We start from the raw sequence: 13058 nt of genomic DNA, 5'->3' as shown, positions 1-13058 counted from the left end.
GGAGGGCTTATGGCTCTGCCAAAACCTGACTTCAGATTTGAGCCTCCAGAGCTAAAGGGAATAAATTCTGTTATTCCACACCACCTATTGTGTGGTAATTTGCTACAGCAGCCATAGAAAACTAATGTATTATATGAATAATCTATCATCTATTATGGCCTCTCAGTTATTTTGCTTCCTTCTTACCAATGATCTTCTATACTCTAATTCAGCCACTGTCTCTCATGGTCAGACACAGGAATCATGTTTTCAACCAAACCACTCTGCTCTGAAACCTCTAACATAGCATTTATCTTCCAGTGTGCTTTCTTATTCACTCAGCTGCTCTCATTACAGTCTTTATTTCTTATTTCTTTTCACTACCATTCAGCTTAAATTCCAAGATTTCATTGGCTAGCCTCCCAGACTCTCTTATCCCTTTGTCATTTATCACACTTACCTGCAACACTTTGACCCTGGCTGAATTAACTCTCCTCTTTTTTCATGCCTGTGCTGGGACTGCTAAGGACTGTGGAAGAGGACATATAACGAATATCGATAGCAACAAAAATTCATGGTCACCAACTTCAACTGGCCCCCCAATGCTGGGCCCACACACTGCTCAGCAATCCTATGCTCATCTCCAGGCAGCTCACTTTCCAAATGCATAAAATCTACAAATCTACTCTCATCCCTGCCTTCTTCCTTCCTATTTAATGGCACAGAAGTTCTTCCTTTACTTAAAAGCGAGTTCCTCCTCTGTCCTTAACACCAGCCTTTTCCACTATACGAGCAATTTTCACAGCAGACCAACCCCTCCCTCCCCTGTATCCCCTCCTCCTTCTCCACTGAAGTTCATACACGCTTATATCTTTCCCATTACAAAACTCCCTCCATCCTCCAACCCTCTCCAGCTATCACTATCTCTCTTTTAGAGATAATCTGCATGAGCTGCCTTTGTTTTCTAATTTCCATCTTACTCTTCATTTCCTCTAAATTGGCTTCTGTCTTCATCACTACATTGAAAGAACTCTCACAGAGACTGCTGCTGGCCTCCAGGTCACATCTCATGGACACATTCCATCCTTATATTACTTGACCTCCAGGTGGCGTTCTACCCTATTGACTATGCCCCTTTCTTGACACTGGTCAAGTGTTTTCTGTGGCACAGACATCACATATGCCTGTTTTTCCACTGAGCTCACAGGATGCTCCTTCTCATTCTATGTGATGTTACTCTTTCTCTACTCACTTTTAAATATTGACACTTTCTGGGCCTTCCCACTTCTTAATCCACCTAATTTCCACTCACTGTTATAGCTTGGTTTACTAGCCGTATGCCAGTATCGCTCTTTTTTTTTTTAATGCTTATTTTTGAGAGAGAGACAGAGACAGAGACAGAGACAGAGACAGAGACAGAGACAGAGCGTGAGCAAGGAAGTGGCATAGAGAGAGGGAGACACAGAATCTGAAGTTGACTCCAGGGTCTGAGCTTTCAGCACAGATCCTGATATGGGGCTCAAACCCACAAACCGCAAGATCATGACCTGAGTCGAAATTGGACATTTAACTGACTGAGCCACCCAGGCACCCCTTAAGCCAGTATCTCTTAAATAATATCTCCATCCCAACCTCCCTTCTGAAGTCCTGATCCATGTGTCCAGATGCCTATCAAAGTTTTTTGTGTCTCTTACTGGCCCTTTGAATTCAACATGTCCAAACCTTAGTTCATAAGCTCCACCACCACCCTCTGTCCTAACTTATTCCTTTTCACATAAATTCCTTTCACTAAATAACATGCTATCTACAAGCAGCTAAAGCCAGTAACTCTGGAGTGACACTTGACTATTCCCACCTTGATTCTTTAGTCATCCTATGCATTCTGTTAGCCTGAATTCAATTTTATCAGCCCTTATAAGTTCATGTTTTTGTCTAACAAGAGACCCCTTCACATTCATCTCCTGTCCTTGCTACTTCAAAATCCCCTTGCCTCCTCTTTTCTTTTGCATATACCAAAGCTACACTCAATTTAATCCCCTCACTAATAGTGCCATCTCTTCTCCATCTTTTGCAACCTCAGTCTCTTTCTCTAGAGCCACCTGCTTCTTTGACTAGAAACATGCTTGTGTTTCTCAGTGTGGAAACACCCCTCGATCCTAGATTCTGCTTTAACACTATTTTCTCTTTTTCTTTTTAACATTCAACTGCTCAAAGAGTAGTGAACACTAAATGATGAGGTTCTGGTTCAGGTAAGAGTGGAGAAGCTTACAGCAGAATAACCCTCCTAACAATAGCTATTATAAATTCTGAACAAAAATTTTAACAAACTGCTTAAAGGCACTGGAGAGCAACCTAAAGCTGGAAGGAATAGGACTCTTGAAAGATGGAAAGCCCATTAAGTGATATCCACATTTCATTAAATTTTCCCCTGCGAGTACTCCCCTGTTCCTAGGTTTCATGGGGGACAGATCTCAGGAAAAAAAGCTGCTATGGAGCCAGAGGCCCGAGTTTGGGCTCTCAGAATATAAAGAAATTGACAGGAAGAATGCTGGAAAGAACAGAACTGCTATAGATGAAAACCCAAAATCAGCATACAGATTTTTGGCCAACTCAACTCTACAGGGCAGCATTTCAAGTATCCAAGGGAAGGCAACAGCTGGAATGCTAAAAATGGGTGAAGGTTTCAGCAGCTACCCAGTTTTAAAGTTCAGAATTTGGTGTTCAAGTCTTGCTACTTAGAAGGGGTTAGGAAACACTCCAGGATTTTCATGAAAACCCAGAAGGGCTACATCTCAAGACCAAAGGCTATATTCTAGAACTAAAACCAAAACCAAAATAGACTAAGCCTCTACAATATCAAGGAACTCCACCAGTAATTTAACTGTCTGCTAGAATAAAATGCAATACTCTTCAGGGGAAGATTACAAATGGTAACAACTACAAAATAGCATCTACAATCTTCAGAATAAAATTACTAGACATCAAAATAAATAGGAAAATGTGACTCCTAATCAAGAGAAAGCTCAGTTAGTAGGAGTAGACACACAGAGAACCCAGATATTGGCATTAGTAGTCTAGTATTTAAAATAACTATTAGAAATACATTAATTTATAGGGAAAAACCGGAAACAATGGAAGAAGAGAATTTTAGGTTACTATGTTAAAACTTAGAAATGAATGAAGAGAAATTTTATAATTAAAATACACATTATCTGAAAAAAAATTCACTGGAGGGAGTCAATGGGACATTTTTATTAAATAAGAGTATCAGTTAAAATAAAGACAAGCCAGTAGGAAATATTCAAAGTGAAGCACAGGGAGGAAAATAGTTGGAAACCAGCCATTTTAGTGACCTATGGAACAACATGAAACAGTTTAATTTGTAAGTAATTGGAATATTCCAGAAAGAGTAAATGTGGCAGAAAAAACATTTTAAGAAGGAATGCCCCCAAATTTCCAAATATTATTAAAAACAAATAAAACCACCACCAAAATATCTATCAAGGTTAGCAAAACCCAGGCAGGACAAATGCAAAGAAAACCACCCTCATACGTAACCATTCAAACTGAAAAACAAAGATGTTCTGAATTTTTGTAAAGATTAATCCCAGCTTCTTTTCTGAACTTCTGTTTTATATAGTCAGATGCCTATTTCTTCTTGGATGTCTTACAGTGCTTTTGAATTCAACATGCTTAAAATCAAAGATAAAATTATTAAAACCTGCCAGAAAAAAAAACTTACTACAAATGGAAGAATCCTAAGAAGAATAGCTAACTTTTCATTTAAAAATCAAAGGAGATTGGATGACAGTAAAACACCATCTTTACTAGTGATAAAAGAAAAAAAAATCAAACCAGGATTTCACAGAGAAAAATATCCTTCAGAAATAGGGACAAAATAAAGACATTGTCAGTGAAAAAAAGCTGAAGAGAGTTTGTCATCAGCAGACCTGTACTACCAGAAATGATAAAGGACATTCCTCAGGCTTCAGGAAAATGCTACCAGAAGGGAGTTTGGATCTAGAAGACTGGGAAAAAAAAAAAAAAGCACTGAAAATGATAAATATATGAGTATATAAAATACTATTTTTTCCTTTCCTTAATTTCCTTAAGAGACAACTGACTCTTTGAAACAAAAATAAAGTAGTGCATATTATGTAACTTGTAAAAATAAAACGCATGACAATAATAGCACAAAGGATAAAAGTTAAGTGGAATAATATTAATCAAAAGAGACTCCAGGAAACTGAGGACTTATATTGTAATCCTTAAAGTAATGACTAAAAAATAATACATAGAAGTAGAGCTAAAAAGCCGAGAGGAGACAAAATAGGATAACAAAAATATTTGATTTATCCTAAATAAGGCATAAAAAGATGAAAAGAATAAAAAACACAAAAGACAAAAGGAAACAAATAGTAAGATGGTAGACCAAATCCCAACACTATCAATTATTCCAATAAACGTAAGTGAACTGAACACTCCAATAAAACAGCAGAGATTGCAGAAAGGGGGTGGAGCAGCATATTAACTATATGCTGTTTATAAGGGACATGCCTCAAATATAAAGATATAAAGACATAAAAGAATTGAAAACAAAAAGATAGATCATACAAATAATAAGTATAAGAAAGCTTATGACTGTTAATATCAAAGTATACAATTAGATAAAGGATAAACAGGAACATTTGATAATGACAAATGATCATTTCACCAAGAAAATAAAAATCATACACACACACACACACACACACACACACACACACACACACCCCTAAGAGAGCTTTAAAATATATGAAACAAAACTGACAGAACTAAAGGGAGACATAGACAAATTCTCATAGCTTTTAACACCTCTATCTCAGTAATTGGTAGAACTTATAAATACAACTCAGTAAGGATACAGAAGATTTGAACACCATGGTCAACCATCTTAACATTCATAAAACACTCTCCAGCACACTTGTTGAAAGTACAACACATAGAATATTAAGCAAGATAGACCATATGCTAGGCCATAAAATAGTCCTAATAAATTTCCAAGAATTGAAATCTACACATGTTTTTTGATCATATCAGAATTAAATTAGAAGTCAATAACAATAAAAATCTACATCTCACTGATTCACCTTATTTTTTTTTTAAACTAACCACTCATTACTTAATCCTTTTCATCTCACTTACTCACTCTGACTCTCATTAATATTTCACTTTAATGGTCATAAATGTCCTGCTGATCCTCAAATCCAGGCCTTTGAAATATTTATTCTCATGCTATACACAAAAGTAAACTCAAAATGGATTAAAAACCTAAATGTGAGACCTGAAACCATAAAAATCCTAGAAGAGAACACAAGCAGTAACTTTTCTGACATAAGCTGTAGCAACATTTTTCTAGATAAGCCTCCTGTGGCAAGGGAAACCAAAGCAAAAATAAACTATTGGAACTACATCAAAATAAAAAGCTTCTGCACAGCAGAGCAAACAATGAAATTAAAAGATAACCTACTGAATGGGAGAAGTTGTTTGCAAATGACATATTCAGTAAAGGGTTACTATCCAAAAATAAAGAACTTCAACAACTCAATATCAAAACACCAAATGCAGTAAAAATGGGCAGAAGACATGAACAGACATTTCTCTGGAGGCATACAGATGGCCAACAGACATATGAAAAAATGTTCAACATAACTCATCAGCAGGGAGATGCAAATCAAAACCATGATATAGAACTCACACCTGTCAGAATGGCTAAAATCAAAAACACAAGAAGAAACAACAAGTGTTAGGAGGATGTGGAGAAAAAGGAACACTTATGCACTGTTGGCAGGAATGTAAATTGGTACAGTTACTGTGGAGAACAGTATGGAGGCTCCTCAAAAAATTAAAAATAGAGTCACCATATGATCCAGCAATTCCACTACTGGGTGTTTACCCAAAGAAAATGATAACACTCATTCGAAAAGCTATGTGCACCCCTATGTTTACTGCAGCCTTATTTACAATAGCCAGTTATGGAAGCAGCCCAAGTGTTCATCAATAGATGAATGGGTAAAGACACTGTGGTATTTATATACAAAGGTTTATTATCCACACACACAAAAAATGAAATCTTGGCCATTTGCAACAATGTGGATAGAGCTAAAGAGTATAATGCTAAATTAAGTAAGTCAGTCAGAGAAAGACAAATAACATATGATTTCACTCACATGTGGAGTTTAAGAAGTTAAAAAAACAAACCAAAAGCAGACTCTTAACTATAGACAACAAATTGATAGTTACGGGGGGCAGAGGGTAAAGGAGATTAAGAGTACACTTATGATGGGCACCGAGTAATTTATAGACTTGTCGAAATCACTATATTGTACACCTGGAACAAATACAATACTGTATGTTCACTACACTGGAATTAAAATAAAAATAAAAGAAATATTTAAGTAATTCAATATGTGGGTAACTTAATTCAAACAATACTTCTTGGGGACCTAATTTATGTCTGAATCTATACTTGGGATAATAAAAGCTATTGCCTAAAAAGCACTTGGGGGTATGTCAGGCACTGTTATAAGTACCTTACAATTGGGAACCCATGTAACTGAATCCTCATAACAATCCTATGAGATGATTACAGTTTTCAAGCAGAGGAAACTGAGGCAGGTTAAGGTAAACTCATTGAACCACAGTCAGATAGCTGTTAAGCAGTGGAGCCTGAATTACCAGCCCAGGCAATCTTTCTCCATGGTCCAAGGTCATGTTTCTTAACCACTGTCTTAACCACAATCTTCAGTGCTAAGAGCCTGGTGGAGGGGAGGTAAACTATTGCAATTCAATGCTGTAGATGTTCGATCCCACATTCACAGTGTTTCTATGCCTTATATCCCAACACAGAGGCACTCAGTCATCTGCTTTATTCCTCCAACAACTTAATTTCAAGAAAATATCTGATTATGCCATTTATACTAAAAAAAAATTACCTCTAGAAATCTAATATTGCTTCATGTGCTCTCTCAGAACATTTGCATTTTAATAGTTCCTATTTGATTTAAACAAAATACGTATTTCTAACTTTGGAATGTCAGGCATTCGGAGGACAGATGCATGAAGGTTGTGGGAGGGGGTATGGAGATCTGCCCAGGTAGTCTTAAAATCTAACCACATGGAGAAATATGGCTTCTTTATCCTTAAGTTGGATCTGTGATATTCTTTATTGCTGAGTACTACACAAGTAGTGATTCAAGTTTAGAATGAATCATCTTCAGGAATTTACGTAACTTTGTCTAAATTCTTGTATCTTTCCTCTCCATAAATGAAATCAATATTTGCTCCATAGGGATATAAAAATTAAATGAGAGCAGGTAAGCACCCATTGTAGTACATGGCATATAGCACATGATGCCTGATAAATGTCAAACAAAAAGATCACATCTTTCACCTATAAGTCTCTATTACATAACAAGAAAGTTTTTTAAGCATGTTTTATCATAGTTTGGCTTTTCATAAGATCTTAAGTCCATAGAGAATACTACCCTCTAAAATATCAATCAGAAGTTCAAAGCAAAGTGTACAACCTCAGGGTGAGCTTCACTCTCTGCAAATTTGCACAGGCTTAGTTGTTTAGAAGTAAACAGTAAATCTATTCTGAGCTAAAGATATTAAAAATAGTAGAAAATAAACTATTTTTAGCCTAGAATTCTCTCTTCATTTATGCCATCTACATAATGATGTTTGCACAATCACAGATGTTTAATCCTGGGTCTTTAGAGCCTATCCAACTTTGCAGAAAGCAGAGCAGACTATTCTTCCTTTTCAAAAGAGGGGGTGGAAAACAATAGGCTTAAAATTTCCCCTGGAAATTTTCAGTTTGAAAATTGGATTTGAAATTGGATTTTTCATTTTGAATAAACCATGGTAAGAGAGGCCATTGTTACCCAACAGAGAGGCACAACTTCATTCTGAGACACGGAGTGTCTGAAGACTTTGGCTAGGTCACTGACTTTGAAAGGGCACCAGGGTAGGGCACCTGGGTGGCTCAGTTGGTTAAGCATGGGACTATTGATTTAGGCTCAGGTCATGATCTAATGGTTGTGAGCTTGAGCCCCATTGGGTGTGAAGCCTGCTTAAGATTCTCTCTCCCCCTCTTCCCCTCCCCTTCTCGCTCTCTAAAAAAGTAAAAAAATTAAAAGGCACTAGGGTAAGTTTCCCCTCAGCAATTTGTGTTTCATCCTCATTAAAATCAGTGAAACAAACAAAGCTTGGTGTGTTGAAATCGATCTTAACCAAAAAGTGCCCACATTCTTCTTATTTTTTGATGACCTATATATTTAAGGAAGGTCGGAGTGAGGATTTGGAAAGGTGTTGGGGTTCCAGACATATCTGACAAGGCCACAGTCATGAAGTAACTGCCATCAATGAAGAATACTATGGGATAAAGCTTATTAAATTGTTTTTTCCTTTTGCATGAGAATTTGACCTTCAGTTAACTGTCCAGTTTTGTTCTTGGACAACCTGGTAAAACTGATACATATATTACGTCACTAGGGAACATTGCTTACAGTGAAAATGATCCCTGACTGGCAGCCTGAGTCTGTACTGGGAAGACACCATTACCCGATGTAGGAAGCTATATCTTTGCAATTCCCCAAGTGTAAAGACTTATAGCTGGGAGGTGGTGTCCTTTGTGGGGCTCCCAAAAGCCATGCCTGTGGAGTTGTTACAAGAAACACTGGCTCCTGTGGTCCATGAGGCTTGTGAGCCATGGTAACTCTCATATCTGCCTGATGTGGACCTCATCTCTTTGCACTTGGCCTCATCTTGGGTGGGGGATTCAGCAGCAAGGATTCCCACAGGTGTGCCTGACACTTCCCAGAAGGCAAGCAGTGGTTCCTGCCCTAAAGCACATACTGGTGCCAAGCAGTGTGTGAGTTTTATGAGTTTGGATGTTAAGTTAAACCAAGTAAGATCCCCTTTCCCCAGCTAATGCTGTAGATACAAAATAGATAATATGGATGAGAGGAAAAGTAGTAAATTCCTGGGAATACGTTTTCCACTTAAAAATAGCACTCAATAAGCATTTGCTGTTACTGATCAAATAAAGAAGCAACATTTCCTTTCCATGTTTCCTGGTTTCTGGTTATAATTCTGAAACCTTTCTTGTAAAACAGGGAGGACACCTTTTAATTCCTGGAGCTGTGCATCTTTGAAAGGGAAGTGGATTAACAGTGCTTCCATCTGTTGACATTTGCAGTTTCAAGAGACCTTCAAAGAAGAGTGGGCCACGGCAAAGAGAAAGTCACAAGCGCTCTCCCAAGTGTTCAACAGTCTCCATGTCTACAGCAAGTGTTGGTGTACTTTTGCTTCCCATTCTTCTACTCTCTCACCCCTTGTTTCAATGTGACCTCCTTTTCATAGGGCTTGTACATTAAGAATACCTTTTGAGAACCTTATCTCATCTCTTCTTTCTTAGAGGTGTATCTTCTCCTTAGAATTTATCTCAATTTTATCTCTCTGTGGCTCACCTAGCTTGAAATACCCTTGACTGGGAATGCCAAGGTCACTGGTGGCTCTGTAGCTGGTGATAAGAGTGCTGTTTGAGGTGTGTGCCTCCTGCTCAGTGCCAGGCTTGGGACTGAGGCTTGGGACCTTCTCATTTCACTGCACCACCTATGTTAGCTTCTGAGAACCTAAGAATAGCAAAGGTGGTTGTGAAAGTGGATAGTAGAGAATCAGAGGAAATATTTAGTGAAAAGGGAGGGGACAGGTCAGAAGCAGTCTACACAGCTGTAGCTGACTGTGGGAAAGACTGAAACCACAGAAAATGGCGGCCAGCAGGCACCTCCCAGGAATAGTGACATGAAGTTCTAAAGACTTTATCCTTTCTATGAACTGGACCCTGTTTTTTTGAGAAGCACTCACGATGCAGTTTCCTCATACTGTATATACAAGAGACACGTATTCATGCTATGATAGTGGGCATGTCAACTGTGACAACTGGTATACCCTTTAGGGAAAGTAGTTTAATACTGTTCATCCTCCTACCACCATTAATTTTTCTCCTGGATATTTACTCTAAAAAGCAAGAAAACTAACAAAACCACATACTTTTTTTTTTTTTTTAAACCATGGAGACCACATAGCTTTATGGAACTGGCTAAAATGTTAAAGGAAAAAAAAAAGCAGAATGCTTACACGTCAACTCTGAGTACAACTCTGAAAACATACAGGTGGCATGTGAACAGAGTCTGAATGAAAAACAAATGAAAATAGTTGTGACAAGATGAGCAAGTTATGATATGTTACATCTCTTTTTCAGTCTTATTACCTTGTTTTAAATTTAAAACGAAAAATTAAAATAAGGACACTTAGTCAAGTGGGTGTTAGGAAGGACATTTTCTCATCCTCAAATGCATTTATGCGTGGTATGGGTTATTTTTATTCCTGGGCAATACAAAATATTCCTGGGTTAGGATATATAGTTTTTCATCTGGTTTAGACAAGGTTCAATCATAATAGTCAATGAGGAGTCAATAGTTATAGAGAGTGTGCTATGCACTTCTAAGGTATTAACTCATTTAATCCTAAGAAAAACCTCTTTAGGTAGTTACTATTAAATTCTCATTAAGCAGGTGCAGAAACTAAGCACAGAAAGGTCAAGTACCTTGGCCAAGATCCCGGCTTAGCTGGTATGTGGTGAGAGACAGGACTCCAACTCTGACAGTCTGGCTCCAGAACCTGTGCCCCAAACCACTGCCCCATGACCCACTCAGTGGATGACTAGAAAATGAGACCACTGGTCTTCAGTTTAGGCCAATGCTCTTTCCACTGCACCAGGATGTACCTCATCTGGCAGATGAGGAAACGGAAAGCAAAGTTGAGTGACTTGCCCATAGTCACATGACTAGCTAGTGGTTGAGGATTAACTTCTTGACTTCTCATCTAGTCATCTTCCTATTATCCCAGATGGCTGGGAATGAAAAGAAAAATATCTACCTAAGGACAAAAGCAAATGAGAAAAGACCTCAGGGAAATCAAGTCTAAGGCCTTTAAAAAAGATAAAAACATCTTCCTTTTCTCTCTGCCATTTATTTTAATGGGACTCTGTCCTTTTGGCACTGGTCACACATGTCACTGATCGATGTTTGAACTCAGGGATTGGTGACCTCCCTGGGAGGGCAAAACAGTGATGGAGAGCACAGGGGCTTCTGGGACATGCTGCCTTCACAGTGCACATCTGGTGTTCAGCCACACCACGCATGTCTGTGTTGTAGATGTTCATGTGGAGAAACAGCATGCTAATCAGGTGGGCCTACTGGAAAATATAGTAACCATTTTCTGTTTTAAAAAAATGGCTCTGTGAGGAGGGTAAGATGGTTAGCTGTATGTCAGCTTGGCTAGACCATAGTACTCTGTTATTTAACCAAACACCAATCCAGGTTTTGATGTGAAGGTATTTGATAGATGTGATTAACATCTATAATCAGTTGACTTCAAGTTAAGGTGATGACCCTTGATCATGTGGGTGGGCCTCACGCCATCTTTTAAAGGCTTTAAAAATAAAAACCGAGATTTCCTGGAGAAGAGATATTCTGCCTCAAGACAGCATCAACTTCTCCCTGAGTTTCTACCCTACTGACTTGACGTATAGATTTTAGACTTACCAGACCCAATAATTGCGTGAAGCAATATCTTAAATCCATCATTTCCCCCATCCACCCACCCATCGAGAGAAAGGGAGAGATCCCACTGGTTCTGTTTCTCTGGAGAACCCTGACCGATCAAAAGGTCTGGCCAGGACCGCCAAGTATGGTGATCTCGCCGAGCACACGGATACACTTGACAGATCACGAAAAGTACAGACGGTCTGAAACTCGAGGAAGAAAAGGTTTGGCTGAAGAGACATGACATTACATGCCACCACGCAGGCAGGTACTAGAGCAAACACTCCTCTCTGCCCCCAGGTCACAGTGGGCAGGCAGGGGTAACGATCGCAGGAGCTCAGCGCAGTCTGAACTGAGAGCAGTGGGTTTCCCGTGAAGCTCAGGACCAAGCACCTGGGAGTCCTGGTAGCCATAAATGACAGCTGAGAGTACAAAACCCGCACTGAGGACCTTTAGGAATTAACAACACAAAAAGGTGTTCTGGGAATATGAAAAGAACCTCTTCTGTGACAGTGACCTCAAAGCATCACTGGTGTCCTGGGGAACACAGACAGACAAGGCACCACTAATTCTGCGCTGCTCTGGATTCCTACTGTTCCTGGGCTGGGGAGAGTCACATTTTACTTCCGATCTGCTTCCCATCTGAAAAACAAATGCGTCCTTTCTTTCTACCTTCTTCCTCATCACTCTCAACCTCCTCTCCCTGCAGCTCCTTCCCCTAAATGACTGCCTGGGAGGTCAAGGGAGAAGGTGCAGGGCAGGCAATCAATCCTACCTTGGCTTCTGAAGTGGGTTCCAGGAAGCACAGGCGGTTTCCCAGGCCCTCGGCTGCCAGGCAGAACTTCCTCTGCTCCTTGTGAATGTTTGCGATGCACTGGAGAACCACTTCATCCTCCTGCCGGCAGAACAGAGACACACGTGCAAGTGAATGGGGGGCTGCCTTCCCATGTGGAACCAGGTCCCCAAGTCACCCTGCTATATCATCATCACGTACACCGAGAGGCACATACTTTTGAACATGATACAGAAAAGGAGAACATATGGCAGTACTGAACACCTCCCTGAGTACTCTGAACTCTGGGGTGGGGTCAGTGGGTGCCGGTACATGTACGTGGAACACGTGTACCCCACACATCTAGAGCACGAGCCTCGCTTCTGAGGTGCAGGAAATGCACACAATCCGACTGAGCAGCCAATTCCAACACGTGAGTGGACATGAAAGTAAATGTAAGCCATCTCCAAATACATAATAAGAACAGAAAATTGAGATGAGACTGAGGGGGAACAGAGACAACAGCAGAGATCAGACAGAGGTGGGGTTCGTGCAGGGCAAGTCCGTCGTGTGTGAGGCTTGGAGGAATCAAGAGACATGTTGTTGGGGGAGGGGGGCCCATGTAGTGGGTAACACATTTGCCAGAGATGACA

At 39.6% G+C, this 13058-nt stretch overlaps 1 protein-coding gene across 1 annotated transcript in view; it reads right to left on the bottom strand.

The window, feature by feature from the left end:
• RYR3 (ryanodine receptor 3) overlaps positions 1-13058 on the bottom strand; it is a 455720-nt gene that overhangs the window by 347777 nt on the left and 94885 nt on the right. Inside the window, exon 3 of the mRNA XM_045059588.1 lies at positions 12409-12528. Within this exon, the coding sequence (XP_044915523.1) occupies positions 12409-12528 (120 nt within the window). The remainder of the gene's footprint in view (positions 1-12408; positions 12529-13058) is intronic.

This window comes from Felis catus, chromosome B3 (genome assembly GCF_018350175.1).
Source record: "Felis catus isolate Fca126 chromosome B3, F.catus_Fca126_mat1.0, whole genome shotgun sequence".
NCBI classification, from domain to species: Eukaryota; Metazoa; Chordata; class Mammalia; order Carnivora; family Felidae; genus Felis; species Felis catus.
The sequence above is the reverse complement of the archived record's forward strand: the minus strand, read 5'-3'. Positions and strand labels throughout refer to the sequence as shown.